The sequence below is a fragment of the Sebastes fasciatus genome, chromosome 23 (genome assembly GCF_043250625.1).
Source record: "Sebastes fasciatus isolate fSebFas1 chromosome 23, fSebFas1.pri, whole genome shotgun sequence".
Classification (NCBI taxonomy): domain Eukaryota; kingdom Metazoa; phylum Chordata; class Actinopteri; order Perciformes; family Sebastidae; genus Sebastes; species Sebastes fasciatus.
The window spans coordinates 18,834,991-18,862,614 of record NC_133817.1 but is presented as its reverse complement, the minus strand read 5'-3'; the positions used below and the strand labels follow the sequence as shown (position 1 = coordinate 18,862,614).

At 42.6% G+C, this 27,624-nt stretch overlaps 1 protein-coding gene across 10 annotated transcripts in view; it reads left to right on the top strand.

The window, feature by feature from the left end:
- Window positions 1–27,624, top strand: part of nrcama (neuronal cell adhesion molecule a) — a 75,598-nt gene that overhangs the window by 38,087 nt on the left and 9,887 nt on the right. For 2 of the 10 annotated variants that reach the window (XM_074625749.1, XM_074625750.1), the window contains exons 3-27: window positions 7,871–8,052; window positions 8,628–8,645; window positions 8,993–9,098; window positions 9,612–9,805; window positions 10,050–10,172; window positions 10,407–10,577; window positions 12,771–12,882; window positions 13,056–13,240; window positions 13,972–14,103; window positions 14,357–14,500; window positions 14,614–14,725; window positions 14,866–15,032; window positions 15,676–15,820; window positions 15,947–16,071; window positions 16,474–16,503; window positions 17,459–17,560; window positions 17,898–18,095; window positions 18,197–18,267; window positions 18,401–18,626; window positions 19,768–19,883; window positions 21,864–22,071; window positions 25,769–25,891; window positions 26,020–26,196; window positions 26,385–26,417; window positions 27,066–27,131. In XM_074625749.1, coding sequence (XP_074481850.1) covers window positions 7,959–8,052; window positions 8,628–8,645; window positions 8,993–9,098; window positions 9,612–9,805; window positions 10,050–10,172; window positions 10,407–10,577; window positions 12,771–12,882; window positions 13,056–13,240; window positions 13,972–14,103; window positions 14,357–14,500; window positions 14,614–14,725; window positions 14,866–15,032; window positions 15,676–15,820; window positions 15,947–16,071; window positions 16,474–16,503; window positions 17,459–17,560; window positions 17,898–18,095; window positions 18,197–18,267; window positions 18,401–18,626; window positions 19,768–19,883; window positions 21,864–22,071; window positions 25,769–25,891; window positions 26,020–26,196; window positions 26,385–26,417; window positions 27,066–27,131 — 3,178 coding nt within the window. In that variant the 5' untranslated portion in view covers window positions 7,871–7,958. The remainder of the gene's footprint in view (window positions 1–7,870; window positions 8,053–8,627; window positions 8,646–8,992; window positions 9,099–9,611; window positions 9,806–10,049; window positions 10,173–10,406; window positions 10,578–12,770; window positions 12,883–13,055; window positions 13,241–13,971; window positions 14,104–14,356; window positions 14,501–14,613; window positions 14,726–14,865; window positions 15,033–15,675; window positions 15,821–15,946; window positions 16,072–16,473; window positions 16,504–17,458; window positions 17,561–17,897; window positions 18,096–18,196; window positions 18,268–18,400; window positions 18,627–19,767; window positions 19,884–21,863; window positions 22,072–25,768; window positions 25,892–26,019; window positions 26,197–26,384; window positions 26,418–27,065; window positions 27,132–27,624) is intronic. The other 8 variants (XM_074625751.1, XM_074625752.1, XM_074625754.1 and 5 more) reach the window with 8 other exon arrangements.

Here is a 27,624-nt window from a genome sequence, read left to right as displayed (position 1 = left end):
TCCCCCGAAAAAAAATATAAAAGTCTGCTCTCTTAAATGTCAGCAGTGATGTAGCGGTTACGCTGGCTTCACATTTAGGCTACAGTCTCCCTCCGTGTGTTTGTGGGGCCTCTCATGGCTCACAGCTCCTATTCTAGTGACCTGGTTACTGGAGACACTCAGACTGGAGTCTGGTTAGTGTGTTATGATGCATCATGTGTTGGATGTCTACCCAAAGGAGTGAAATTACAGCCCGCAAAGAAAATACAACTGATGTTGAATTTAATTTCACGCCAGACTGCAAGTTGTAAACGATCATTGTGGCATCAGCGCGTTTATGTACTAATAGTAATCCGTGTGTGTACCGAGCTACAGATGAGTGAGCATCAGATCCAGTCAGGTCAGGCTGGAAGCGGTCCGACTCCGAAGTCTGTTGTCTTAGAAATATCTCTGTCACTGTGATCTGATGTGACTGCAGATGACTGTGTTTTAACTACCCCTCCCTTCCTAATTCCCTCCCTGCCTCCCTTTGCCTCCCCCCCTCATCTGTGTCGTCAGGCTGTCATGCCTCAGTGTCTCTCGGTGTGACTGAAGGCTGCGGAGTGACCAACTTAGCACGTTGCTTCAGGGCTTGCGAACTGAGAGTGCAGGAAGACTGTTGGGTATGTGTCAGCAGGCTTCACGTCACTCTTTGTTGTTGAGAATTGTTGGCCCTGGTTATATATTGAGTATGCAGTAGTCAAAGTCTGTTCTCATATCTACTGACTGAAGATATCTAGTGACTACTTTTATTCAGGGTCATTTCATTGAAGGAGTAAATAATAGTTCAATGTCGGGGTCAAAGTACGACGGAGTATTAGGGCCACATTGAGGGGAAAAAATAAATCGGAGATTTCGAGAAAAAAGTCGTAGCATTATGAGAATGAAGTCATAAAATTATAAAGTAGTAATTTTATGTGTTACTTTAGAGGGGAAATAGAGCAGCTGTGTGAAAATGAGGAACATTGAGCATCTTGTGAAGTTATACTTTAGTATATGTTTCACAAATAACGAAATACTTAATCTTTTGGCGTATCAGGACCTTGAAAAGATTGTGGAAGAAACGGCGTTTATTTCGAAGAAAAAAACACACTGACTTGGAGGAAACTGCCTCTTTTTGTGACACTTTTTTTCTCGTACCGTTACAACTTTTTCTGTCGTTACGTTATGACTTTATTCTCGTAATATTACAACTTTTTTTCCCTTCAATGTGGCCCTATTACGCCGTCGTATTAAAGACACTGAACATAACATAAATGGCTTAATGGACATGTTGTGTTCAACCTGTCATTAGATGAACTCTCCAACAAATCAGCATGTTACCAAAGTGGTTCAAGAATGGAGTTGCAGTGTAGAAAACGCAACACATTGCTCATACTGGGGTCAATAGGAATAATCCCGCATTGTGGGATAAAATATGCTTATTTGCATTCTTGCCGAAAGTTAGAGGAGAAGATAGATGTAATGTGCTGCAACCGGCTCTAGGTTGGCTTGGAAAGGTCTGGGTGAAGGTGGCGCCTTACGGCACCCTTCGCCTGGACTTCGCCGCTGAGTGCTCGCTGATCCCTCTTTCCCCGCGGAGAGGGACGGGACTGACCTCAGTGCGAAGATGTCGGCAAACCCCCCGACCCGTCTTGAAACACGGATCCGTTTCGTTTACCATGCTTTGTGGGTGTGATCATCACTGTTGATATTTATACTCTCTTAATTTAGCTCTCAAAGTGCACCACATTGATGCTTTTACATTTTCTTTCTAAATGCACGATGTTTCCAAAGTCAGTGAGTAGATGTGTTAAATGATCGTGATCCCAATATTGACCAAAATAATCGTGGTTATGATTTTTGCCATAATCGAGCAGCCCCTACCAAGGGTAACAAAATGAGAGAACATCTATCTTCTCACCTAACTTTCGTCAAGAAAGCTAATTATCTTCTCAAAATGTCACATTATAACAGGATGCAATTTTTCCAACTTTTAAATATAAAGAGCAGCTGTGCGCATGAGATTAAAAAGGGAATGTTGGTTAAATTGAAAATGAACATCGTGTTTCAATGTTCACTGTGCAGTAAATCATTTTAAACTACTGACCGTTTAAATCTACAGCCATTTAGTTTCAATAGCTCCTTATTAAGCGTTGAGTGCTGAGCTCAGGCCACATGCACAAAGCAAAAGAAGGGAATAGATCCAGGTTACTGAAAGTGTGTCGGGACAGAAGGTGGATTAATTCCGAAGCGTATAGCTGCTGCTGTGCGACCTCAGCACTGAATTACATTTTCATAAGCACTTATATAATGGCCGTGCGGTGCAGCTTTATGGCTTTCTGTACGGGAGTGAGTAACATTGACTCATCCATTAATGAAGACCTCTTAGGATATGGTTGCAGACTCACTGTTGAGCTTGAAAAGGGGGAGACCGGGCATCATTTGGGAGAATGTGTGAGGATAAGGTTTTGGGATGTAGGATTGGCTGGTGGACGTCTGCCATTATCATCCATTAAAATGTCCTTTTGAAACTTCCTGTTCACTCGTGCAAATGTAACACCGAGACCACAATTAGCACTTTCAGTTTGAGGAAGCAGACAACACTGCATGGATGGCAACAAAAATATTAATGACAGAGTGGAATAGAGGGAGGAAGACAGGAAGTGAAAGAAAGAAAGAGACAAGGATAGAGTGATGAAGATGGGAAGGCAGAGCTGGAGGGCGACTCTTTGACCTCCGGGGCTTTGACCAGTGAGTCAGAGAAGAGCGGGAACGAGGAGGATGAGAGATGACCTGCACGAGCCAGAGAGTCATCCCACTCATCCTTCATTTGAGTCCTCCGTCATCATCTTTTTTTTTTTTTTTTTAGTCTGACCTGTGCGGAAATGAGCAATGGGAAATGATTATTACTCACTTAACTCAAGGATGAATGTTAGGCTGTATGTGTGTGCTTCTGTGAGAGCCGGAGAAATGTCTTACAACCACACAGCACATCCTCTTGGTATCGTCTTAATTTACTCAACAGGCTTCAAAAACACTTTGTAGCACGGTGCACGGTCTAACAGGTATGAAAGTATGTTCGTCCTCTTCACTTAAAAAAGGTCAATAGTGCAGTTTTATGCTGCACGATCATGTAAATCAAAGGCTGTGAGGAATTTTCCAACGTGAACGTCTAAGCAATTTATGCCAGTTAACACTCGGTGACATTCTAGCTGTTGAAATATGTTGACATTTGCACATGGCAGCTTGTTTTTTATATGTGTGTCTGTTTTGCGTTTGTGCCCGTGCTCGGGGAGTCATCTGTGTTGTCTACAGATTTTTTATTTATTTTTTTACCCCCGGGCAGTTAATCTCTCTGCCTCTCTGGAGATGTGACCCGGGTCAGACATAAAAAAAACAGACACACAGGAGAAGAACAGATGACAAAATTAAAATTATATTTTATTTCCATGTTGGGGGATTTTTTTTTACAGAAGTAATTACTTTATATACAAGTAGAAGATACATAAAATACAAGAAACAGAAATACACGCATTAGCATTGTTGCAGAGTGTTTGATGAGTTTGGTACAAAGGCTAGAAACGGGGAAACGGCTAAACTGTTAACACACGGCTGACATACGTTATGTCTTGTTCGTTTAATTTGTACAAAAAACGAAGAGTAATGTAGAGCTGCAACGATTAATCTTTCATTTTTTCATGCAAAAATGGCAGAAAATGCTGTATTCAGCCTCTCAAATGTGGAGATGTCCTGCTTTTCTCTGTTTAATATCATATTAAACTGAATATCTTTGGGTTTTGGACTGATAAAAAAACAAGACATTTAAAACATTATCTTGGTCTTTGAGAAACTAGGATGAACATTTTTCACTATTTCTGACATTTTAACAGCAGAAAAGAGTAATCGATTAATTAGAAAATAATCAGCAGATTAATTGATAATGAAAATCATTAGTTGCAGCTCTGTAGCAGTCTCAACTCTTCGCCAGAAAGCGAATAGGGCGCATTCCCCAAAAATAAAAATCAACACAGTTTCCTTTAATAGTAGGAACCGTCTGACGGAATGTCTACTTTAAAACAAAACTTGATCATTAAGCTCTACCTATGATAACAGGCTATTCACATATATATCACATATTAATGCTGACATGCTAAGAAAAGAGCGGCGCAGTCAACTGCAGCATTTGTATGTATATTTGACTTTAATTTTTCAGAATTCAAGTTTGATATAGTAGTGGGAAAGTCGCCACATATGGAGGACGGATCCTGCCAAAATCAAAAATAAATAAATAAATAAATAAATAAAAGGGAAGAGTAGAAAGGGGAATTAATACAAAGAAGCAAATTTAAACAGAAATATAAATTTATCACATTTTAGTAAATCAATATTTTTGGTACATTGAATGGCATATTTATTTATCGAGTAATTAATTTTTATTTTGGCAGGTTCCGTCCTCCATAGCCATAGACACCAGATACTAAATAATAAAGTTTATTGGAATGTTAAAAAGAAGAGGATGTCGACTGACATACTACAGATATTTTTTAATATTCTCAAATATTCATACAAGCCTCAAAAATCCAGAATTGATCGAGCCCTATACTTTAAAAAGGAGAAGACCAGTAAAACCAGTAATTGATGCAGCTTTTCATTTTTCACCCGTCCCGTCACACTCTTCCCTCAGGCTACAGAATTTCTCTTTCCTCCCCATCCTCTAATGTTTTGAACGTCTGCTTCATTTTTACCCATTTGTACATTCTATTCATCAATCATCCATCTCCCCCTTCTCTTCCCTTTTGTCACTCATTACCTTTTTAAACAAAAGTCCCACTTATAAGCAGGTGAAGGAGCTTCTCTGTCTCTCTCTCTCTCTGGGAGGAAATGGCCAGAGGTCCGGCACAGTTTAATGTGTGTCGCTGTGGGGGGAGGCCATTTCTGCTGCAGCAGCATGGAGCATTATTATAATTAATCTGAAGATGAGCTATTACATTTGCATGATATCACATTGCCTTTTTTTCACAATGAGATTAGAAGATTTAGCATGCATGGCCGGCATTTAATGCATTCCGTTGTGCTTCTCTCTCTCTCTCTCTCACACTGTTGTCTTCCCTCTCGATTAACTAGTGAGAGTAATATCCAATCGGACGTGTCGGCGTAATTAGCTGTGTCCCGGGGTTGTATTAGCTCACACACTCTGCCCAGCTCAGCTAGATGGCATCTGACACACTACTTTCTGTGTGTGTGTGTGTGTGTTCATTACCGCTCTCTCCCTATGTCATCAGACATGCTTCCTCTCCAGCAGAGTAGACACGTCACAGGCCTGAAATCCAACAGAGAGCTTGATAGTTTCACCTTCAAACGCCTCTGAAGACTTCAACCCCCCGTGTATTTGTGTATGTGTGTGTGTGTGTGTGTGTGTGTGTGCTCTCTGCCTGTGTGTCCACATGTGTTTGTGTGTCTACAATACATGTGATGCATGTGCTAGTCATGAATAATGACGACGTCAGGGTGGACTGGGCCATTTTACCCGACAGCAGCACGCTGCTCCACCTCGAAATCCATCTCTGCTCTGCTGACAGGAGTTACTGTCAACCCCGTGGCTACTGTGATTCAACTCAGGCTCACGTCTTTCAACAAATCACTTAGACTAGCGCTGATAATGAATGTCTAGTCTTTGTCAAAGCATGAAAAATGCGCTATTGTGGGTAGAAGACGGAGACATTAATCAAAAACATGGAGTATCTTGATGCCATCGGTGCAGTGATGGAATACATTTTGCTAATAAATTATTGTTGGCTAATGCACATGTGACACACTGCAAGACAAAGCACATAAAAGGGGAAAACACACACATACACTGCTCCCCATGGTGCAGTTTACAATATCCCATTAATGCCAACATGGTTCTGTGTGTTTGTGACGGCTGTACTGTACGTATCGATCTGGGTCTCTTTCTTATGGACCACGCGTCAGAAGCTATAGAGCTCATGGCTCGTGGGTGCCCTGCCCTCACGTGTAATCCGACATACTTTATGTGACACACTGACAAAGATGCTCTGTGGTGCGTTTGTGCATGCATGTGCCGATCCGTGTGCAGCTATATCTTGCTGAGCAGAGTTGCGATTGTTCCGGCCGAGTGCACTCACATGCCATATGTTTACAGGCAAACATGTGGTGGATGTGGAGGGGGCATCTCAGCAGTGCACATGGGATGTTCTAATGAGTAGTGGCTATCTCGTCTTGAAAACGATGCATGTTGAAGACAGCTAGCAGTCTGGAGTCTGTGTCTTATTTGTAGAATATAGGGCCGACGAGTTCAATCGCAACGAGTTCAGTTGTTTAAGTTACGAGGACTGGAATCAAGTTTGTTTGGACTTTTCCTCTTGGCAAAGTCTTTACGTTGGCAAGCTATCCGACGGACGAGTCCACTTGTGATCCGTGACTTACACGACCTAGTTTGGATGTTGACCTTTTGAGAGTGTCCGTGAAGTTGCAGCAAAGTAAACTTTCCATTGTGACTCAGACTAAATATTCTGTAGTGTGTACCCACACATCTTTCATTTTTATGGACTGATCTTGTACACATTTTGCGAGTTGGTGGTCATGTCGTCTAAATAACTCCATTAAAGGTGCTAAATTTGATACCCAGAGCATTACTATAGCAGCAAACAACTATTTGTTATATAAAGATATAGAGGAGTAATGTCTACCTGAGCAGAGAATGAAGTCACTCTCCCTCTGTGTGTGCGTTGTAATCCGAGCTTCTTCTTGTTCTTTATTGACATAACCGGGCTGGCCGTGCGTACTTTTAGTGCATGTTTGTGCATGTGAGCGTGCCCCACTGGATAGCTCACAGCCGCCGCTCTGCACTGCTCTCATACGGCGGTTACAGCTGATGACGTTGTCCCGGCCGACGGCGTTACTGCTGAAGCGTAGCCCCCACCCTCCAGTTCCCCCTCAGGTAAACACTGTTAACTGTCAGCACTTTTGCTGTTGTTTGCACCTAGGGTAACCATATTTTCAAATAACCAAACCGGGAATTGTACACTTAAGTGCACCGCATGCTCATGCACAAGCACGTAATATAGCCATAGGTGTTGTCATCAGGATGGCTAACTTGGTGCACCTGTGGCGCATTTGAGCACATTATCATGACGGCTTATTTCACCGCCTTTAATCACAAGGCTCTCCCCCGTCATGACACACTGATAGTTTGGGAGTCCCGTAGAGAGTTTTCCTCAGATGAAACTTATTATTGTCTGGGACTATGGAATTATTTTTCAACTTTTTCAAGTTTTGATCCCGAACAATCTCCCATCACATCACATCACATTGCTCCGCTCGCAAAGCCACACATCTACCTGTAGGCTATTATAAATAAAAATGTGGAGCTCAGATGTACATTTTGGCCAGGACGGAAACACCGGGTGAAAGACGGACAGGAGCCGACGGTCCTGAGGGAGTTATAAGCGGAGCGAAATGTTTGAAGTGTTTCACAATTTTTCGCCCATACGCCTGTTGATGCGCAGAAGGAACTGTGTAGAATAATTAATCAGTCTGATTCTGGTTGCACAAAATGTAATTGGCAGATCTGTCATATATCTGTGTTTTACAGATTTTGTCAGGACTCAGGACACCTAGTTTGAAACCGGGACATCCCGGACAAACCGGGACGTCTGGTCAGCGTATTTGCACCGTTAGCGCTGTTGGCAACGAGCCGCCGAGCTCACCGTTGCCATGTTGAGAGCCGTTGAGAGGCAATAGAAATGCTCCCAATCCCGTATTTAGCCCCTTTAAATAAAACCAAAACATACCATTTTAGTGACCCGTGTGGTAATCTGTTCTTTTTTTTTTTTTTACCTCACTATAGTGTGGATTCAGACTTTGTCACTCCATTGACCGCCCTGATCGTGTCGTTGAACCTGGACAAAAGGTTTCCATCGTGACACACCCGAACCATGGACAGGAACAGGAAGCGGGTGCCGGGCTTCGGAGCCGTGCTATTGACACTCTTGTGTCACATGACCTCAGCGCTGGAAGTGCCTCTCGATCGTAAGTATTGTCTTTATCAATATCAACATTTACTGTGATTACCACAAATAGTGAATTCTGAAAACTTTTTCCACCCCCAACTATTCCGCTTTCATCAACACTTCAAGCTCTATGGAGAACTGTAATGTAAATTCCACTTAACACTTTCACATTGTGGGGCATAACGAAGAACATTACAGCCCCTATGAGCCACTAAAGGGGCTCTAGAGTAGCTGGAGATTGAACAGCAGTTTACCGGTTTTCTTGTGTCTCAGCTCTGCCCGTTTCAGCATGGAATTGACTTTTAGTTATGAAAATGCAATTCTGAAGAACTTGTCTCTTTATATATCGCACATCCTGTGTGATATTCTGATGTCTTCAACTACTTTTCTTGCATTGATTGCACCTGCCTGATGAAACTGAAGCCACAGACGGAAATCATATTTCTTCTAAAACGTCATGCAGGCTTAATAAAATGCTTAAAAGTACTTGCAACTATTTCACCTGAACCCTGTTCTTTACTCCTCGCAAAAAAACTAACACCTTTCCTCAATATTCTGTCACTTGTGGTACGGCGTGTCACGCTGGACAAAAAGCTAAAGTACTGGAAGGATGTAAGTTGCCTCAAACACTGCTGTGACTTCTACTGTAGTGTTACGTTTTTGCACTTTATTTTAACTCGCTTTTGTGTGTTCTAGCAATTTAGATTGTGCATGCAACACTTTTTTTTATCTCAACACCCAACACTGTGTGACTTGCTTGTTTTGGAGTGGTGTTCTTGGTTTATGTCAGATCACAGACTGGTAAGTTGTCAGATACAGATAGCTGTTTGCAGCTCCAGATGGTGTTATTGTGTGAATGCCTTGTTGCATGTTGCTTGCATGTGTAAAGAGCCCCAGTGTGCCATGTTTACATTTCCCCGTATGCATCTGAATATGCTTCTTATTCATGTTTCCTCCAGTGCCACAACCCCCCACCATAACGCTACAGTCCCCAAAGGATTACATCTTTGATCCGCGGGAGAACATTGTCATCCACTGCGAGGCCAAGGGGAAGCCTCATCCCAGGTGAGACGATCGCCCCCCCCCATCCCATTGATGCTTGTTTATCCATCCCAGTCGCACACTATGCTAGCATCTGTCACTGGTTACTTTTCCAGTTAACTGTGTAATTAAGCGACAAAAGCTTGTGCGGCGATGGTATGCCAAAGAGTTTCAGAAATCAAGAGCAAACTGATTTCCATTCAGTTTTATGGTCCTCTCTGTGAAATTATACATCTGTTTCTGAGGGCAACTTAACCTGGAGCGATGTGGATATATCAATCACCCTAGCAACTGTTGTCATGGAGACCACTTGAGAAACACACCTGGCAGAGTGAATTAGACACAGTTTAACCCCTGAATCGAGTTAGAAGCCGCCGAACTCCCTGCTACGAAATCAGTGATTACAATCAGTCTGCATGAATAGACCACAATGCATCTGTGACGATTTGAACAAACTGTTGTTTCCTCTCTTTTATGTTTCCTCGCGGCTTCTAACTTTGAACATCGAGTGACATTTATGTTTCTCGTTGATCCTAGCTTCTCGTGGACGAGAAACGGGTCCCACTTTGATGTCGAGAAAGACTCCAAAGTCCTGATGAAGCCCGGATCGGGAACTCTGGTCATCGACATCAGCGGGGAGAAGGCCGAGGCCTACGAGGGAACGTACCAGTGCACGGTGCACAACGAGCACGGCACCGCCGTATCCAACAGCATCGTCATCAGACAGTCCAGTAAGACTTCTGATTACATTCAATAACATTCTTTCTATTAGTTTTCATAAATTAGAAGATATTCTAAAGGCTTTAGCTCCAATGACAAAAGTTTGTTTCAGTTTGTAAAGTTTGTTTTGGAATTCAACTTTGATTCCTAGTGTCCAGCTTCCACTTTAGCAAATATGAATTCATATTATCCATACTTTGAGAAGCTATATGGGGAGCCTCCAGTGCTTTTGTTTCATGTTTATGTGACTCGCAGGGTCCCCCTTGTGGTCGAAGGAGAGAAATGAGGCCATCGTGGTGCAGATGGGGGTCTCCCTGGTGCTGCAGTGCCGACCCCCTGCAGGGCTGCCCCCGCCCGTCATCTTCTGGATGGATAACAGTGAGTCATGCGCATGCATACATATCTGCACACGTTTCTACATGCTAGCTGAAATCATGAGGTATTTGTGGAGAGAAATGATGAAAAATGGACCCCCAGAAAATTATTAACTGACCCTATATGAAAAACTAAAGATACTTTATTGTAAAACTGAATCAAACAAGCTACCTCCATTGAAAATATTTTCTGTTTCGTGTCCAACTCTCTCTCTTTCTCTCTCTCTCCGTCCTCCAGACTTCCAGAGGCTACCGCTAGATAAACGAGTGTCCCAGGCTCTGAATGGAGACTTGTACTTTTCCAATGTTCTCCCAGAAGACACCAGGAGCGACTACATCTGCTACGCTCGCTTCCCTCACACACAAACCATCCAGCAGAAACAGCCCATCTCCGTCACCGTGCTGGACAGTAAGTCACTGGATTAATTAAATGTTACTTGCTCAGAATTTGTTTTTGTTTTTCAGTTCACATTTGATACTAGGGCTGTCAATCAATTAAAATATTTAATCACATTTTTTACCTGTTCAAAATATACTGTACCTTAAAAGGGAGATTTGTCAGGTATTTAATACTCTTATAGTATTATATTCTGCAAATATGCTGCTTTATGCAATTGTAGGCCTATGTAGTATATATTTATTATTGGAAATCAACATATAATAATGACAAATATTGTCCAGAAACCCTCACAGGTACTGCATTTAGCATAAAAAATATGCTCAAATCATAACATGGCAAACTGCAGCCCAACAGGCAACAACAGCTGTCAGTGTGTCAGTGTGCTGACTTGACTATGACTTGCCCCCAAACTGTATGTGATTATCATAAAGTGGGCATGTCTGTAAAGGGGAGACTCGTGGGTACCCATAGAACCCATTTTCATTCACATATCTTGAGGACAGAGGTCAAGGGACCCCTTTGAAAATGGCCATGAAAGTTTTTCCTCCAAAATTGAGTGCAAGTTTGGAGTGTTATTTAACCTCCTTCATGACAGGCTAGTATGACAATGGCTGGTACCAATGGATTCCGGAGGTTTTCTAGTTTCATATGATGACAGTATATTCACTCTAACTTTAAAAATGAATCTGGTACTACCTCCGAAAGATCGATTGCGTTAAACGTGTTAACTTTGACAGCCCTATTTTGATACCAATTGTCAGAATATATGTAGTTAAAAAGGAAACTCTTCACTTGCAGATTTGGTTACTGAATTTCTGATCATGTAGCACAGTTTCATTCTCATCTTCTGATTATTATTGCAAAAATGTTTAAGATTTTCCCTTATAAGAGTCCCTTTTATTTCACATTTTGTGACCAGTGGGATTTTGCGTTACTCCTGTTTCAAATCCTTGTGTTGCTCCTGCAAAGCTGCATCAGCCTTAGTTGAATGTTTGTGCCATTCTTCCTGTATTCTACCTTTCCTGAGCTTTAAATAGAACAATTGTCATAATATAACTGTAGTGTTTTACCCGTAATGTGTCAACGTACTTGCAATGCATTACACAAGCTAATGCATTGGTGAATACAAAAAAATAGCCATTGTGAAGTAACTCATTTCCTGTTTTCTTTCCTAGTTTTGCATGCCAATGTTTTTCTGTTATATTACAGTGGAAACAATGAATGAGACTGTGGCCGCTTTATACAATATCACTGATTTCTATATTGGTGAGTGCTGCTGGTTTATTCCCATTCAGCCCCCCCTCAATGTGAACCCCAGCCCTGTTTCTATACTCCCTGGCCTAACCGTACCCAACATACACACTCGCCTTTAACTTGGCCTCAACCCCCTCCTCTGTGACTCAATTAACAAAGTCTTCCTCAAGTTTCTCTCATTTCTATCCCGTCAGTGTTTACTTATGCAATTCACAAGGGTATAAGGATAGATATTTGGTCAATATAAATAAAAATGACGAGACTGTAACGCATGAACAGCAGTATCCATGACCGCCCCCCGTATGCCGATAACATATTAAAGCCTGAGATGTTTGGAGCAACCTTCAAAGCATGCGTAACATTAAATGTCAGCTAACTGCATCTCACCCTAGAATCATAAAACACATTCAGGACTGATCTCATGATCTGCTACATGAAGCACACCCTCAATGATCATCGGAGATGGCCACATATGAAGCATGATATTAGTATTCTAACATCTGTGTCCACCTTCTGAAGTGGAAGAGGATCATTCGTTATCTATTCTCTGACCTTTTCGGCAAGACATCTAGATCGTTCCATTACGAACTTCTGAGAGATGATGTGTGGCTGGGGGGGGGTCGCTTTCCACCAAGATGAGACCCCCCTGTGTTGCCATAGCAACTAACCAACGGCTACTCCTCACAGGGAGATTCCTCTTGCTCTCCGATTCGGAGACGCTGCTCATACAGCATGTGACGAGGCTTTAAGAAATAAAACGTACATCGTGTTAGGTCGCCGCTCATTTATTATCCCTTCTATCCACTTCATGTCTCTTCACTTGACAGTGTAACGTTTCTACTACCCATTTCCTTCCCTCCTTCAACTCCTCACACTGTGGCAAGAGGAGCCTTCAGGTCTTATGTTGCAGTTCGGTTCTGATTTGGTTGTGTGTGCTCATGTGTTCAGACAGCCCAGAGGGGGAGCGGCGCCCCGTTTTCATGACGCCTCTGGGCGCCACCAGCACCAAGATGGTTCTGAGAGGGGAGACTCTGGAGCTGGAATGCGTTGCTGACGGCTTGTAAGTAGGCATCTGCTGTATCTACTGTATAAAATGGAAGAAATACACCATTTTTTCTATTACACAACACTGTGCTTTATAAGAATCTGTCAGAAGACTTAGGTATCTGACAGCACAAAATGCAGAAATGGAACAAAAAACAAACATCCTTGTTGTATTTACTTCTGTGACAGGCCCACTCCAGAGATCTCCTGGCAGAAGGGTGGAGGAGAGCTGCCGAGCAGCAGGATGTCCTTTTATAACTTCAGGAAAACGCTCAAGGTTTCTGACGTGACCGAAACTGACGGCGGGGACTACCGCTGTACAGCCGCGAACAACCTGGGCACCATATACCACATCATCAAGGTCACCGTCAAAGGTATGCAGGTTTAACCCCGTTATTTTTGTTGTTTCAATCGGTGCGTCGTGTCATTTTTTAGTTGCGACCAGCTGCTCTCCAGCGGTCAGTTGACAACAATTTCTCTACCCTTTTGGTGGACACAGTTTTTTAACCAAAGAGGCTGTAATTAGGCGTGGAGGTCAAGTGTGAAGGGGTGTGTGGCAGTGGCCTATAACAAAAAGTGCACGTCTAAATGGTTTCTCTTATCATGGCCAAACTCATGAACTGTTTGTCATAGATTCTTGTGGGAGGCATCATTAGTCTCAACAGAGAGTTCCTGTTTCCAATGGTGTGGGTTATATTAGCCCTGTCCCTATAGTTAAGCCACGCCCCTTTCATAACTCATGAACTATTTCTCTCACACCTGTGGGAGGTGTTCCGTTTTTCAGTTTTGGAATTTAAAGTCAATTAATTGAAGTTTGACAACCAGGATTTGTGTACATTTGGTCTGCTGGTGTGTTGAGATTCAACAAAGCTGGCAAAACAAAATGATGAACTGAAAGCTGCAAGACTAAAGTGTTGATTCGCAGTGGGATCAGTAGTACTAACAACACTTTTCAGCAGCTTTACATGACATTTTAATCTTACATTTACACAGATGCAAATATTTCTGCTTCCTTAAAGTACGTACATCATGTAGCAAAAGGTTCAGCAAACTTCTTCTTTTTTTTTTGTCACCCTCAAAAAATCTTGCCCTTTGTCATCCACAGCGGCTCCTTTCTGGGTCAGCGCTCCCAGGAACCTGATCCTCGCCCCGAACGAGACCGGCATCCTGACTTGTCGAGTTAACGGAGAGCCCAAACCCAAGATTAACTGGTTTGTCAACGGAGTCTCCATAGAGAGTGAGTAAAATGAGACCGTGCTTTCAAAGATAGATTTACGCATGGTTATGTCCAAAGTACCTGACAGCAACAGAAAGTATAAATAAACATGCAGAGCTGTAGTAGGGATTAAATTCCCAATCCCAGATGTATTTTTTCACCTCACTGCATGGTATTCTATACATTATTTCACGTAATGCACCTGGAGTGCTGGAAAAAAATTATGTTTTTTCTATTATCTGGACCATATCTCCTGTCTTATGTCTTGTTATAGACGCACCAGAGGACCCCAGTCGGAAAGTGGATGATGACACTGTGATTCTTAGCAATGTGCAAACAGGGTCCAGCGCTGTCTACCAGTGTAACGCATCTAATGAATTTGGTTACCTGTTGGCAAACGCTTTTGTCAACGTTCTTGGTGAGTTTTTGGATATATATATGTATATAAAAGCTGTACATTTGGGATATACATGCCAGTGTGTGCGAGACGGGGAGATGCTGATTTAGATAATGCTGTGCCTCTTCCCATAGCTGAGCCACCAAGGGTGCTAACTCCACCCGACCGAGTGTACCAGGTCATCACCAACAACCCCGCGTTACTTCATTGCGCCTTCTTCGGCTCGCCAATACCATCCATCACATGGTAAGATCCAGATCAGGTTTCCATGTTTGCAATGGGCAACGCCAGCGAGAATCAAAGTCTTTGTTGATTTAGCCATTTCCCACCAGTTTTGCTGCACAGCACCATTAAACACTTTTTATTTGCTTGCTGTTTCCGTGCAGGTTTAAAGACAGTCAGACCAGCGTTAAGAACGGGGACCCTTATGTGATCCATGAGAACGGTACATTGGAGATTCACGTGGCCCAGCCACTAAACAGTGGGAAGTACACCTGCATTGCCACCAACAGCCTGGGGATCAAGGAGAACCATATCTTCCTGGAGGTTAAAGGTCAGATATGGAGATTGGTAGTTCAACTTTTAGCCTGTTAAGACTGTTACAGCTCTTAAAGGTCCCATATGGTGCTCATTTTCAGGCTTATACTTGTATTTTATGTGTCTACTAAAACATGTTTACATGCTGTAATGTTAAAAAACAAACTTTATTTTTCTCATACTGTCTGTCTGAATATACCTGTATTTACCCTCTGTCTGAAACGCTCCGTTTTAGTGCATTTCAACGGAATTGCGTTGCTAGGAAACAGTTTGGGTCCATGTTTACTTCCTGTCAGCTGATGTTACTTACATACACTGCAACAGGAAATTAACTGGGACACATTTAGAATGTTTTTGTTTAAAACCATGTAAATATTGAATATTTGTGACATCACAAATGGACAGAAATCCTAACTGCTTGTTTCAAACGCACAATTTTTGAATGTTTGTTTCCCCGTATATTGAGCGTTTTGATAGTTTAACAGTATTTATACAGGACTTAAACCTGCTTTATAATATAAAAGACATGGAAATCTCACTTTTTACAATATGGGACCTTTAAAGTGATTATATTTTAGATCTCTATAACCATTAGGTTATGTGATCATAAAGCTGTATTATTTATTAGTTTAAACTTTTTATTTTTCTCCATCTTCCAGAGCCCACCCGTATCCTAAAGCAGCCAGAGTACAGGGTGGTGCAGAGAGGCATGAGCGCTGTGTTCGAGTGTAAAGTCAAACACGACCCATCCCTCGTTCCCACCATGACCTGGCTCAAAGACAACGGAGAGCTGCCCAACGGGAGGTACAAACACCTCGAGACTCGTACAAGATTCATTTATTTCATTTTAAGACTTATATTTTTTTGAATTTTAAGAACTTGGAGGAAACAAAAATGCATCATCTCTCTGTGGTGATGCTCTGTCATCAGGTTTGAGGTGGGCACGGACAGTCTGACCATCAATGACGTGACAGATGGAGACGAGGGCACCTACACCTGCATCATGAACACCACCCTCGACCAGGACTCAGCCAGCGCCATGCTGACTGTCGTAGGTACGTTCACAGTGCATTTCACGGGGCATTTTAAACTCAACAGGTTACCAGAGGTCTGGGATTTTGAGGATAGAATTCACAATGTGAATCCCTGGACACATATTTGTGAAGAAATTGTAATTGTAGTGAAATTGTTAATGGTTTAGACTCCACACAAGGGCACAGATTAGTCCCTTTCTCTTCTGCCCTGCTTCTGATTTATACAGATTTTTGAAAAACTGTTCTTTAGTGAATTGCACCAAAACCATTTTTTCCACCACTTTCAAATGTCAGGAACCGTTGGTATCAGTTCTAATCTCATTTAGTGTCACTTTACCACACTATTTCCCTACTTTTCTGCCGTTTCTAATATCTGTCACTAACATCTAATCTTTTCTTGTACTTTACTCCTCGCTGTCTCAGAGGCTACTCCTACTCCAGCTATGGTCTACGGTAAACAATGTCCACAGAGTAGAATTTTGTAGCTTTTCATTGTCTTCACCCAACCATCAAGTTGTGTTTGTAAAACATTACATTTCCTTTAAAATGTTTATTTTATGTCGGTTGTTCTTATCGCTTTCTTCATTTCATATTGTACCATTTGATATTGAATTTAGTTTTGTTTTACTATATTTTACTTTACCATTTAACTGAACAACAGTGATATGTTTGTCCATAGTTCAACTCTTTTTGTTTTTATTATGTGGGCATTTTCATCAGGATAAAAAGCTTTTTAATTATAAAATTATGGCTAAAAAAAAAGCCATAATTTTGTTTTATATAGGGTATTAATTTTACAATTTAAAGAGTTTTATTTAATTGTGAAGAAAATACACAGCCTCAGCACACTCATGGTTCACCAACACAGGTGCTTTCATTCAACCTGCCTGATTAGACCCATACTCAGGTGTTCGTGGCCGTGTGCAGACCGGGATTGATTGCCGAGGTCTAATCAGCCAGAAGTGGCAACACCTGTTGGTGTGCATGCTCTTAAAATGTTTACGTGCACAAAATACTGCACTTTTAAAAAAAAAAACAGAAACAAGGTTTTCTTGACAAAATCATAAATCAATTTTACAAACTGCCTCCTGTGTTTTATTGAATGAAGATATAACATTAACTGAACAACAGTGATATGTTTTTCAACAGTTCAACTCTGTTATGTTTATTCCGTGTGCATTTTCATCAGAAATAAAGCTTTTTAATTATAGAATTATGGCTAAAAAGAGCCAATCTTAAACTAGAGTACTCATCAAAGTAAATTACCCTGCACCTCATTTACTGTCAAACTCACTCTCAGTGTCAAATTTTCATTTGAAACATTGGCAGTGGACTTGCTGTAATGCAATAGCAGAGAGAGAGTTTTTAATTTTTCTGTGGTCCTGGGCTCCCCCCGTTGTCTTTGCAGAGAAACCTGACCCTCCGACTGACCTGGAACTGACTGACCAGACAGAGAGGAGCGTTCAGCTCACCTGGATCCCCGGAGACGAACACAACAGTCCCACACAGAGTATGAAATGTTTATCAAACACTACACACACTTCACTTTGCTGCTGCCAAACTAGAAATTAGACACTCTAATCACTGAAAACGAAAAACAAATTTCCCCCATTTAAAATTTGGTTAAAGGTTTCTGGAAGCAACTGTGGTTTTGTGGGAATAAAGATGGGAACTTGGCAGTTGGCATGATGAGCAATGGGCTGTACCATGGTTAAATATACACAGACTTTGACTTAACTTAAAGGAATAATCATCAGTAAGAAATGTTTGTCTTGTTTCTTTGAGGCAGCGTCTACCTCCTCAAAAAAATTCTTGAACTTGGAATATTTTTTTTTAATTTTCCCCAGAGTTTCTGATCCAATACGAGGATCTGCTCCACCAGCCAGGAGTTTGGATCAACCTGACGGATGCTTCTGGTACCAGCGCCACGGCGCGGTTAAACCTCTCTCCGTACGTCTACTACTCCTTCAGAGTCCTGGCTCTGAATCGCGTCGGCTACAGCGAGCCAAGCAAGCCCTCGAGCCAATACAGGACCAACCCTTCAGGTGATTAACATGATCATCCTCCAGAGAAAAAAAGTGCTGCAATATTTTAAATATTCAAAAACATTCACTGATTGAACCTTCTTTTTTTTTGGTTTTCCTAGCGCCTGATGACAATCCATCAGATGTTCAGGGAGGAGGAACAAAGCCTGGCAACTTAGTCATCTCCTGGACAGTAAGCTATCCTAGATTGTTATTGTGGGCTGTGTGTGAGTAAAGGCTTGTTGAACATTTAACCAAAGTCAAGTTAAAAGATTTCAGTGTGGGTTTTTTTTTCCAGCAACTGACAAAAAATATTCTGTGTACAGTCGCTGACAGGATTTCAGGCTAACGGACCCCATCTGGAGTACAGGGTGCAGTGGAGACAGAAGGACGTAGATGAGGATTGGTCCTCAAAGAACGTGGCCAACGTTTCGGAGTTCATTGTGTCTGGAACTCCAATCTATGTGCCCTACGAAGTCAAGGTTCAAGCTTTGAATGATTATGGCAGCGGCCCAGAGCCTGAAGTAGTGATTGGATACTCTGGAGAAGACTGTGAGTGAACTCATTACCCCCATTTTAGGTTCAGTTTGTTTGTCTGCTTGTCAGCAGGATTACGGAAAAACCACTTGTCCAATTTTCATGAAACTTGGTGGAAAGATGTAGCATGGGCCCAGGAAGAAACCATTACATTTTAGCGCCGATCCGAATCACAGGGCGGATACGCTAATTATTTTTCACTTTCATTTATATGGTGAGATAGGGCCATTTGGCCTTGGTGGAGGTCTGTGCTCTCCCGAATGCCTTGTAGTTATTATATACTTTTTAGAGTTTTGTTTCAAATAAAAAAAAACTATTAGGTCACCAATAGTAAAAACTATTCAAAAAACATTTAAATTCTGTGTAAGATGTTGGCAATACAAAATAATGCACAAGAAATCTGCTATAGCTGTAGACCTAAGTGTTGATTCTCAGTGGGATCGGTAGTACTAGCAACACTTATCACAGGGAGTCATTAGATTCACTGTTAATATGAAAATATATTTCTGAGGGATCGGTCAACATAGGTTGTTAAAACTTCATTGTATGCCTAAAAAATTATGTTCCCATACAATGAGACTGCATTGTGAATTATGTTTCGAGGGAAACGTATTTTGTCGCGGATTCTGTTTGTTTTTGACGTATCACAGATATGTTCGTAATGATAGTCCGCGGAAGTCCGCGTAGTGAGGAGGTCGGGGTGGTGGATTGGTAAAAACAAACAAGAATTTCACCCAGGACTCCGCTGTTTGTGTGCTGTTTATCTTAATTTATGTCTGTGGCATACTAACATGACAAACGTTGTCATTTTAAGCCGAACCATGATGTTTTTTTACTGAACCTAACCAAGCAGTTTTGTTTTGGATTTACAAACCACATGTTTAAAACTGTGACCGTAATCCTGGAGAAAATAAGTTTCCCTATCTGAGAATGCAGTTTACTCGTATGGGAATGTAATTTTGTAGGAGGCAGGGTCGCAATAACATGGCATATCTTTGTTTCTCAAGGGTGTGATTGAAAGTTCACATTTACTAATCCTTTTTAGCCTTTTTTCATAAACTCATGCAGTCGATTAGGTAGAAGTCTGTTTTTATATTACTTCATGATAATAGTCTTGTGACTTGAATTTGCTTCTCTCTCTCATATGTCTCTGCAGTGCCTTTGTCTGCTCCTGATAGTGTGCAGATCATGGTTCACAACAGTACACTTGCAGAAGTCCACTGGGAGCCTGTTTCTTTCCCCTCGGTTCGAGGAAAACTACAGGGATACAAGGTATTGTTTTATAAATGTTGATTTCTACAGCATGACTTTGGTTGTTGCCAGTAGAAGTCTGGCCACTACTTTGCCTGTCAAATCAGTGCTTGAGTGACAAAACTCGAGCACGCACAAGCATTCAGTAAGGTTTTTAAAACCCTTGCATGTGCTTTTGCCCCCGTACACTTAATCGTAAGAATAACCCAGGAACACAAACTAACATATTGGACATGTTTCCCTGTATTCAACCCCCCCAGCCATTTTGCAGTGTGTATATATATAGGCAGTGCTTTCCTTTAGTCTGTAAAAATCTGGGATGAAGCATGTGGGGTGGACACGGGGTGGTTGGAAGTGCAGAAACTTGTGAGTGCATTTATTGCTTTCTGAGTTTTCTTGCACATTTAGCGTATAGCTGCACATCCAAAAAACATGTGCCGTGACATGTTGTTGAATGTTTGCATGCAGAGCAGTGTTTGATAAAACCATTTAAGACATATATACTTAAGCAATTCAGGCTTATGTTCTGGGAATTTTGTTTTATAGTGGCTTTAAAAAAGTCTGCTAGTGGAAAACCCCTCCAGACAAACTGGTCCCTGTCACACATGAGCAGTGTTACAATCTATCAAACAAACTGAAACAGTTTTTTTTTATCCAATGTTCTCGTCCAGTAGAGTCCCCTCATTACTGCTGCACTGTGAAGACAGAGTGAAATGGCAGGAAATGTATCTCAAAATGTGCAGCTCAGACCTTATCTGCACAGTACATGTGCTTCAACATGTGCTTCCACTGCAAATTAACTAATACGTTTGACCCAAGGCTGTAGCTACACAGTGAAAGAGACACTTTCAATGTTTGCTTTCATGATAAAAGTCATGTAATTAGAATTTAAGAAATTAAATGGACTCCTCAGAAATCCTTTTATTGAAAATATAAAACAGTGTTTTCCATCATATGGACACGATTATGTCACTTATACATACTAAGTGGTATCTTACTAAAATAAAATATTGTTTTCTTGCTATAAAATACATAACCTGGACCTGAAATTAGGGCTGAACCCAAATGTTTCGAAGCTTTGACCATTGCCATGGTAATCCACCTCCAAATCAGTATTTGAATGCTTCATTTTTACCTCTGCCAAGGCCAAAGATCTAGGAAGGAGGTTATGTTTTCACCGGCGTTGATTTGTTGGTTTGTCCGTTTGGACGAAAACTCCAAAAGTCTATAATGGATTTGAATGACATTTTTTTGGAGGAGTGGGGTGCAGCACAATGTACAATCCATTCGATTTTGGTGCCGATCCAGATCATAATCCGGCTTGGGGAATTTTTTTTAATAACTCCCGCTCAGCCTGTGCATTAACACCACAGGGCCACCACAGGGGGGCAGCGACGTACATGAAACCTGCCTTTGGCGGAGGTCTGCGCTCTCCGAGTGCACTTGTAGTTTTAGTATGTAATAATAAAGTACAAATACCAAAACGGCCTGTGAAATAACGGAATAATTCAACATTATTCATGCATTAAATTTTTAATAGTTATTCTCAGATGGATATCACTGTTGTGTGTAGAGGTGCGGGTGTGCATAGTATTGCCGCACTGAAACGGGGAAGATGTAGACAGACAGAGGAACATGTCAGCCTGCTGCGCTGCGTGGTGAAGCGACGAATACCTTTTGAATACTTCTCATCAAAGCTTCGACGCCCAAAAAAATGGTATTCGTGACAGCCCTACCTGAAATATATAGATATTTTTTTTTTCATTGTGAATTGATGTGATCTATGCTTTATTTAAAGTTATGAAAATGAGGCTCTATAGCCAAGCTTGAATTATTCTGATCACATTACCTGGAAGTTGACACAACAGGTTCTTTCATCAGAAGCCTATGTACGTGTGTGTATGGTATCCTCACCGTGTTGACGAGGAAAACTATAGGGATTTAAACTATAGTGCACATCGGGCTAATATAAAAAACTAACCCCTGGTGTGTTCTCTCTAGGTATACTACCGGCGCGAGCGGGGCTTGCATGAGACGGAGGAGGACACAGAGCAGCTGGAGCAGGTTTTGACGTTCAGTGGGAATCGTAGCGAGGGACGTCTGCCGGGCCTCCAGCCTTACAGCCAGTACAACCTCACCATCAGGGTCCTTAATAACAAGGGAGAAGGGCCTCCCAGCCCCAGCAAGAAGTTTGAGACACCTGAAGGAGGTGCGTATGCCTCACATGGTTGTTCTGCAGGCATTAAGCATCATACATATAGTAAATTGATTATTTTATTTTACTGAAAGTGTGTCCTACTTTATGTTGGGAACTACTGTATCTCCAAATATGAATTGGGTCACCACACTGGCACTAAACCAGGCTTTTAATACAGTATAACCTATGCATTGCATCTGCCTCTTGATACCTACTACTAATACTACGGTTGCTACGACTAGCACTATTAGTGCTACTTCTGTGACAGCAACCAAGCAGTACTTGCTCAAAGCCCACCCAGAATCGCCATAGCAACCCACTCAACCTACCCAGAGCATCCATAGAAAACATCTTTGTATTTTGCAACCAGAAGTGACACGAGAGGGCGGAGCTAAGTACAACCGAACGCTGAATAAGAACATTTTCAGGCGGCCCAAAAAGGTTCTAATTAACTTTCATGAAATGAAAACACACCGTGAAAGGGTTAAAGCCGGAGTAGGCAGTATATTTTTGGCATCATTGGGCAAAAAATTCCACAATAACCTTTCAGTATATTGTAATTCAAGTGTTCTGAGAGACTTCTAGACCTCCTCTTGGCTGTTTCGAGGCTTTAGAAAATCTAGCTCGTGACGGGAGAGTTTGGCCAATCACAGGTCATTTCAGAGAGAGAGAGCGTTCCTATTGGCTGTTCTAGAAATGCAGATGCGCATGCACGTCCCTTCAGATGGTGAAAGCCTGATTCAACGGTGGAATATCCTGTAGGACAAGTTGCTATTCCAGCATTGGCAACAACTGCCTACAGATAGATAGTAAGTTTATTGATCCCGAGGGAAATTCAAGTTTCTAGCATCACAATTCCATAGTGCAAAACATGTTAGTAAAAAGGCACAAGTAAGTAATATAGAGTATAAAAAAAATATACCAGGTATAAAAATACCAGAAGATGGAGATGCAGACTGTCCTCCTTTGTCCCCCTCCTCCTCCCCAGAGAGGTGTTGTACAGTTTGATGGCTCAGGGGTAACAAAAGGACTTCCTGAGTCTGTGGAACTCTTGCTGGAGCAGCAGCCTCCCGCTGAACAAGCTCCTCTGTTTGGTGATGACGGCGTGCAGAGGATGGCTGGCGTTGTCCAGTATGGCCAGCAGTCTGTTGAGTGTTCTTTTCCTCTGCCACCGTCACCAGAGTCTCGAGCTCCATGCCGACCACAGAGCCGGCCGGCCTGATCAGCTTGTCCAGCCTCGAGGTGTCCCTCTTTTAGTTGTGCAGCACACCACACCGTAGAAAAAGACGCTGGCGACCACAGATTGGTAGAACATCTGCAGGAGTTTTGTGCAGATGTTTTAATGATCCCAGCCTCCTCAGGAAGTACAGTCTGCTTTGGCCCTTCCTGTAGAGGTGGTCAGTGTTTATTGTCCAGTCCAGTTTGTTGTCCAGCTGCAGCCCGAGGTACTTGTAGGTACCCCCGCGACCTCCACCTCGTCCCCATCGATCTGGATTGGTCATGAGGGGTGGTCTAGACTTCCTGAAGTCTATGACCATCTCTTTGGTTTTTGAGGTGTTGAGCTGCAGGTGGTTGGAGTGATACCAGGCGACGAAGTCCCCCACCAGGCTCCTGTACTCCTCCTCCTGATCACCCCCAACACATCCCATAATGGCCGTGTGGTCTGCGACTTTCTGAATGTGACACGACTCCAAGATGTAGTTGAAGTCCGCCGCGTATAGGGTGAAGAGAAGGGGGGGCCGGTACAGTCCCCTGTGGAGCACCGGTGTTGCTGACCACAGTGTCAGACGTGATGTCCTTCAACCTGACATACTGTGGTCTGCCGACGAGGTAGTCCGTGACCCAGGTCACCAGGTGTGGGTCCGCTTCCATCCTGGCCAGCTTGTCCTGTAGTACAAAGGGCTGGATGGTGTTGAAGGCGCTGGAGAAGTCAAGAAACAGGATTCTGACTGCGCCGCCTCTCTTGTCAAGGTGCAAGTGGGCCCGGTGTAGGAGGTAGAGGACCGCATGGACTGTGGAGGGAGGGAAGGAGTCAGAGGGAGTGAGGGGAGGGAGGAGGAAGAGGCTGGGGGGGTTGGAGGGAGAGGGAGGAGGAGGGAGTGAGGGGGGGAGAGAGGTAGAAGGGGCTGGAGGGAGTGGAGAGGGGAGGAGAAGAGTCAAACCGGTTGAAGAAGTGGTGAATAAGTCGTTGAGACTATTCGCCCTCTCTATGGTCCCCTCTGCTGCACTGCTATTTCTTTGTTTTCACACCCTCCCAGACCGCCCTCATGTTGTACACTGCAGAGCGAACCCAAAAAGGAAGACAGACTTATCAAAAAGAGTCTGACAACATCGGCAAAGCGGCTGCGGCTAACGCTGTGAGCTGAAGGCAAGAAGGCCAGACTATTAGCAACATTTTTCTCTCCGTTTCTGAAACGCTTCACCGATTTTTGTAGCCCCCGCTAGAGCCTCGAATCACAGTGTGTCATCTCAACGGGATTTACAGGCCCACAAGTTTGCAATGAAAACAGGACAGTAGTACAGGATCACAACGATGATCAGGATGATGTTTGGAAAATAACTTGTACAGGTGTATGAAGCGTGTGCACATGCCATGGATCATCTGGTGGGAGGGGCTTAGGACAGAGGGGAGCTGCAGGATGAGGGCTGTATTTCCAAATTCTGGCATTTTTTCGTGACTTTTCCACAAAGCTGCCTACCCTGGGGTACCACTTGAATTACAATATGCTGAAAAGTTATTATGGAATTTTTGCCCAGTAACACCAACAATAAGCTGCCTCCCCCAGTTTTAAAGATCTAAGATGAAAACACTCCCAGACCGAAGAACACTGGGAGCGACCTGTCAGTCCAAAGGTAGCCACGCCCTAAAACATCCCCTGCTTTATGGTCTATTTGACTCTAAATGGGACCATAATTTACTAAATGAACATCATGCTGTATTGAAGAAGACTTGAAACTATCGATTGAGACCATAAACTCATGTTTACTGATGTAATATATCAAGTGAGAAGTAGGCTCATTTTCTCATTCACTTCTATACAATCAGACAACCAGAGGAGTCGCCCCCTGCTGGCTATTAGAAAGAATGCAAGTTTAAGGCACTTCAGTTGTGAACGCAGTGATCATACTCTGGTACGAACCAAAACAACCGGAGATTGGTGGTGTTTACTGTTTCCAAGCGAACCACAACGCAGGCTGCCTGCGCGAGTATTTGTTGAGATGGACACAGGTAAACGACAGGTCAACACGAGTGGGAGAGGACTGTTTGCTTGACATCTGGTGCCGAAGAGAACGTACAGAATATGCTAAATAAAGTCTGCAAAAATAGTGACGTTTATGGCATTGGGAGATAAACTGATGGAGAAGGGATTCGTGCGCACAGTAGATCTGTGCCGAGTCGTAATGAAAATACTTTGACGGCAATATATCAAAGTCCGTGATTCCCTGCGTGGAAGTGGCAGCTCTCGAGACAAAAAAGATAAATTCACCCTCAGCCCCTCAGCTAATTATTTTTTTATTTGGTCCACTTTATTTTGTGCACTGTGAAACCAAACCAGACTAGATAGAAAACAAACCAAAAGTATCAATTTCACTCTGATTTTGGACGAGCCAAACGGGACTACGGCTTGTGAAAGCACCCTCATTCACTTGAATGAATGGTCCTGTGCAATGTCCACACCCTGACTGTGGTTCTGCTTTTTGTTTACAGTACCGGAGCGTCCTTCTTTCCTGAATGTCATAAACCACGGTTTGGACTCTCTCACTCTGGAATGGGGCCCACCATTGAACAACAATGGCCGCCTCGCTGGATACACACTGAAATACCAACCAGGTAGGCTGTTGTGTTTAAACACAGTATTATGAGGCATTTGTGCAAAGGAGAAAAAAACCCACGTTGTGCATTCCTAACTTCAACCTTTTCTCCTTTCAATTTCCTTCATATCACTCGTGTCTCTGCAGTCAACAACACCAACGAGCTGGGGCCAGTCAAGGTCATGACCTTCCTAGCCAACGAGACCGCCACGACCCTGAGCAGCCTGAACTCCAGCATGCTCTACAAGTTCTACTTGAGCGCAAAGACAATCAAGGGCTCCGGCCCCATCATCACAGGGGAGGCCTTCACAGTCATGGACACGAGTGAGTTATTTTAGCAAATTACAAGCACAATAGGAGGAAAAGTCATATATCAGTGGCATTTAAAGAAACAACTTAAGGACTGTGAGGGTCAGAATTACAGTTCTCTGACAGACATTAAGGATTCCTGTGAGCTTAAACGCACCTTATACCCCCCTCTCTATCTCTTTCTCTCTTTTTCTTCTCTGAAGTTCGTTCTCAGCCCACTGTAGAGACGGGCAAAGGTAACCCCAAGTTTGCCAATGGAAGCACCCGCATGTTATTCACACCATATTAGACGCAGAAAAAGGAGCTTAGCGTAGTTTTAAATACCCATGCATGTTACTAAGTTAGTATGTCTGAAAATGTGTGAAAATTAATAAATAAGGATTTACTGTTAGGTGTGACAGACTTCCATGGCATCTGCAAGCAACACTGCTTGTGTCCTGTTTTTAGAGAATAGGTTGCACATACTGCAACATACGTTAAAATACTGTATTTTTTAGAATTAGCTGTGCTTGCAGTTTTTACCTCTTGTATTCGCCCTCTTCAAATGAACACGTATTCATTTGAAGCCTCACGCATGATGCTCGTGAATGTTTCAGTCCAGTACTAACACTTTTATATACCTGCTGATGCTATAAACCGATGGATTGTGTATATAAACTCCTAATTCAGATAGTATGCATGCCGCAGTGCTGAGTTTCATTCGTTCGGATGCTGAACTGGGTGCTTAACTTCTCTCCGGATCGAGAGGCGTCGCAGCATGTTTTTAACCTCGGCATGTCAGTAGCAACTTTTCTCTGTATAACAGTGGCCCCTGCAGTTTCACTGTATGCTCTCTACTGTGTTGTGTATGCGTTGTTGTCTCACTCTTTTCCATGTTCTTTCAGGCCCTAAAGAGCCCCCTCACCCAACCTCCCCCATCACTCAGTCTCCGCTTCCCCCGTTTCACAAGGGTACAAGCACTCCCCGTATCCCCCTTCTTCTACCTCCCCAAATATCTCCACCTATTCCCTTTCCCCGCGAAAAATGGCCCATCTCAGCAAAAGAGTCTTTAAAATATTAGTGTTATTAAAAGGAAAAGATCAATTTTCACAAGTTTAGTGAAGTTGATTTCTGTTGGATTGCTCTCAGCTAACTGGCACTTTGACTTATTTTAGGAGGACTAATGTAATTCCTCACTGAGATGACCATTTTTCGCAACTACTGTATATAACTGACCTGTTTCTATGTTGTTCAGGATCTGACACTGCTCTCCTATAACCAAAACAGTGTTGCTGTGTATTGTATAGTGGGACATTTTTCTTAAACTGACATGCAAAGGTGGGACAGACAGACAGCTTTATCCTAAACACTGGCATTTTGAGTATGTTTATTTCTTGTTAACCCTCTGAGACCCGCCATCCCGACCGACTTTATTGTCTTTCAGAGGCTGTAGCAGGTTCAGTT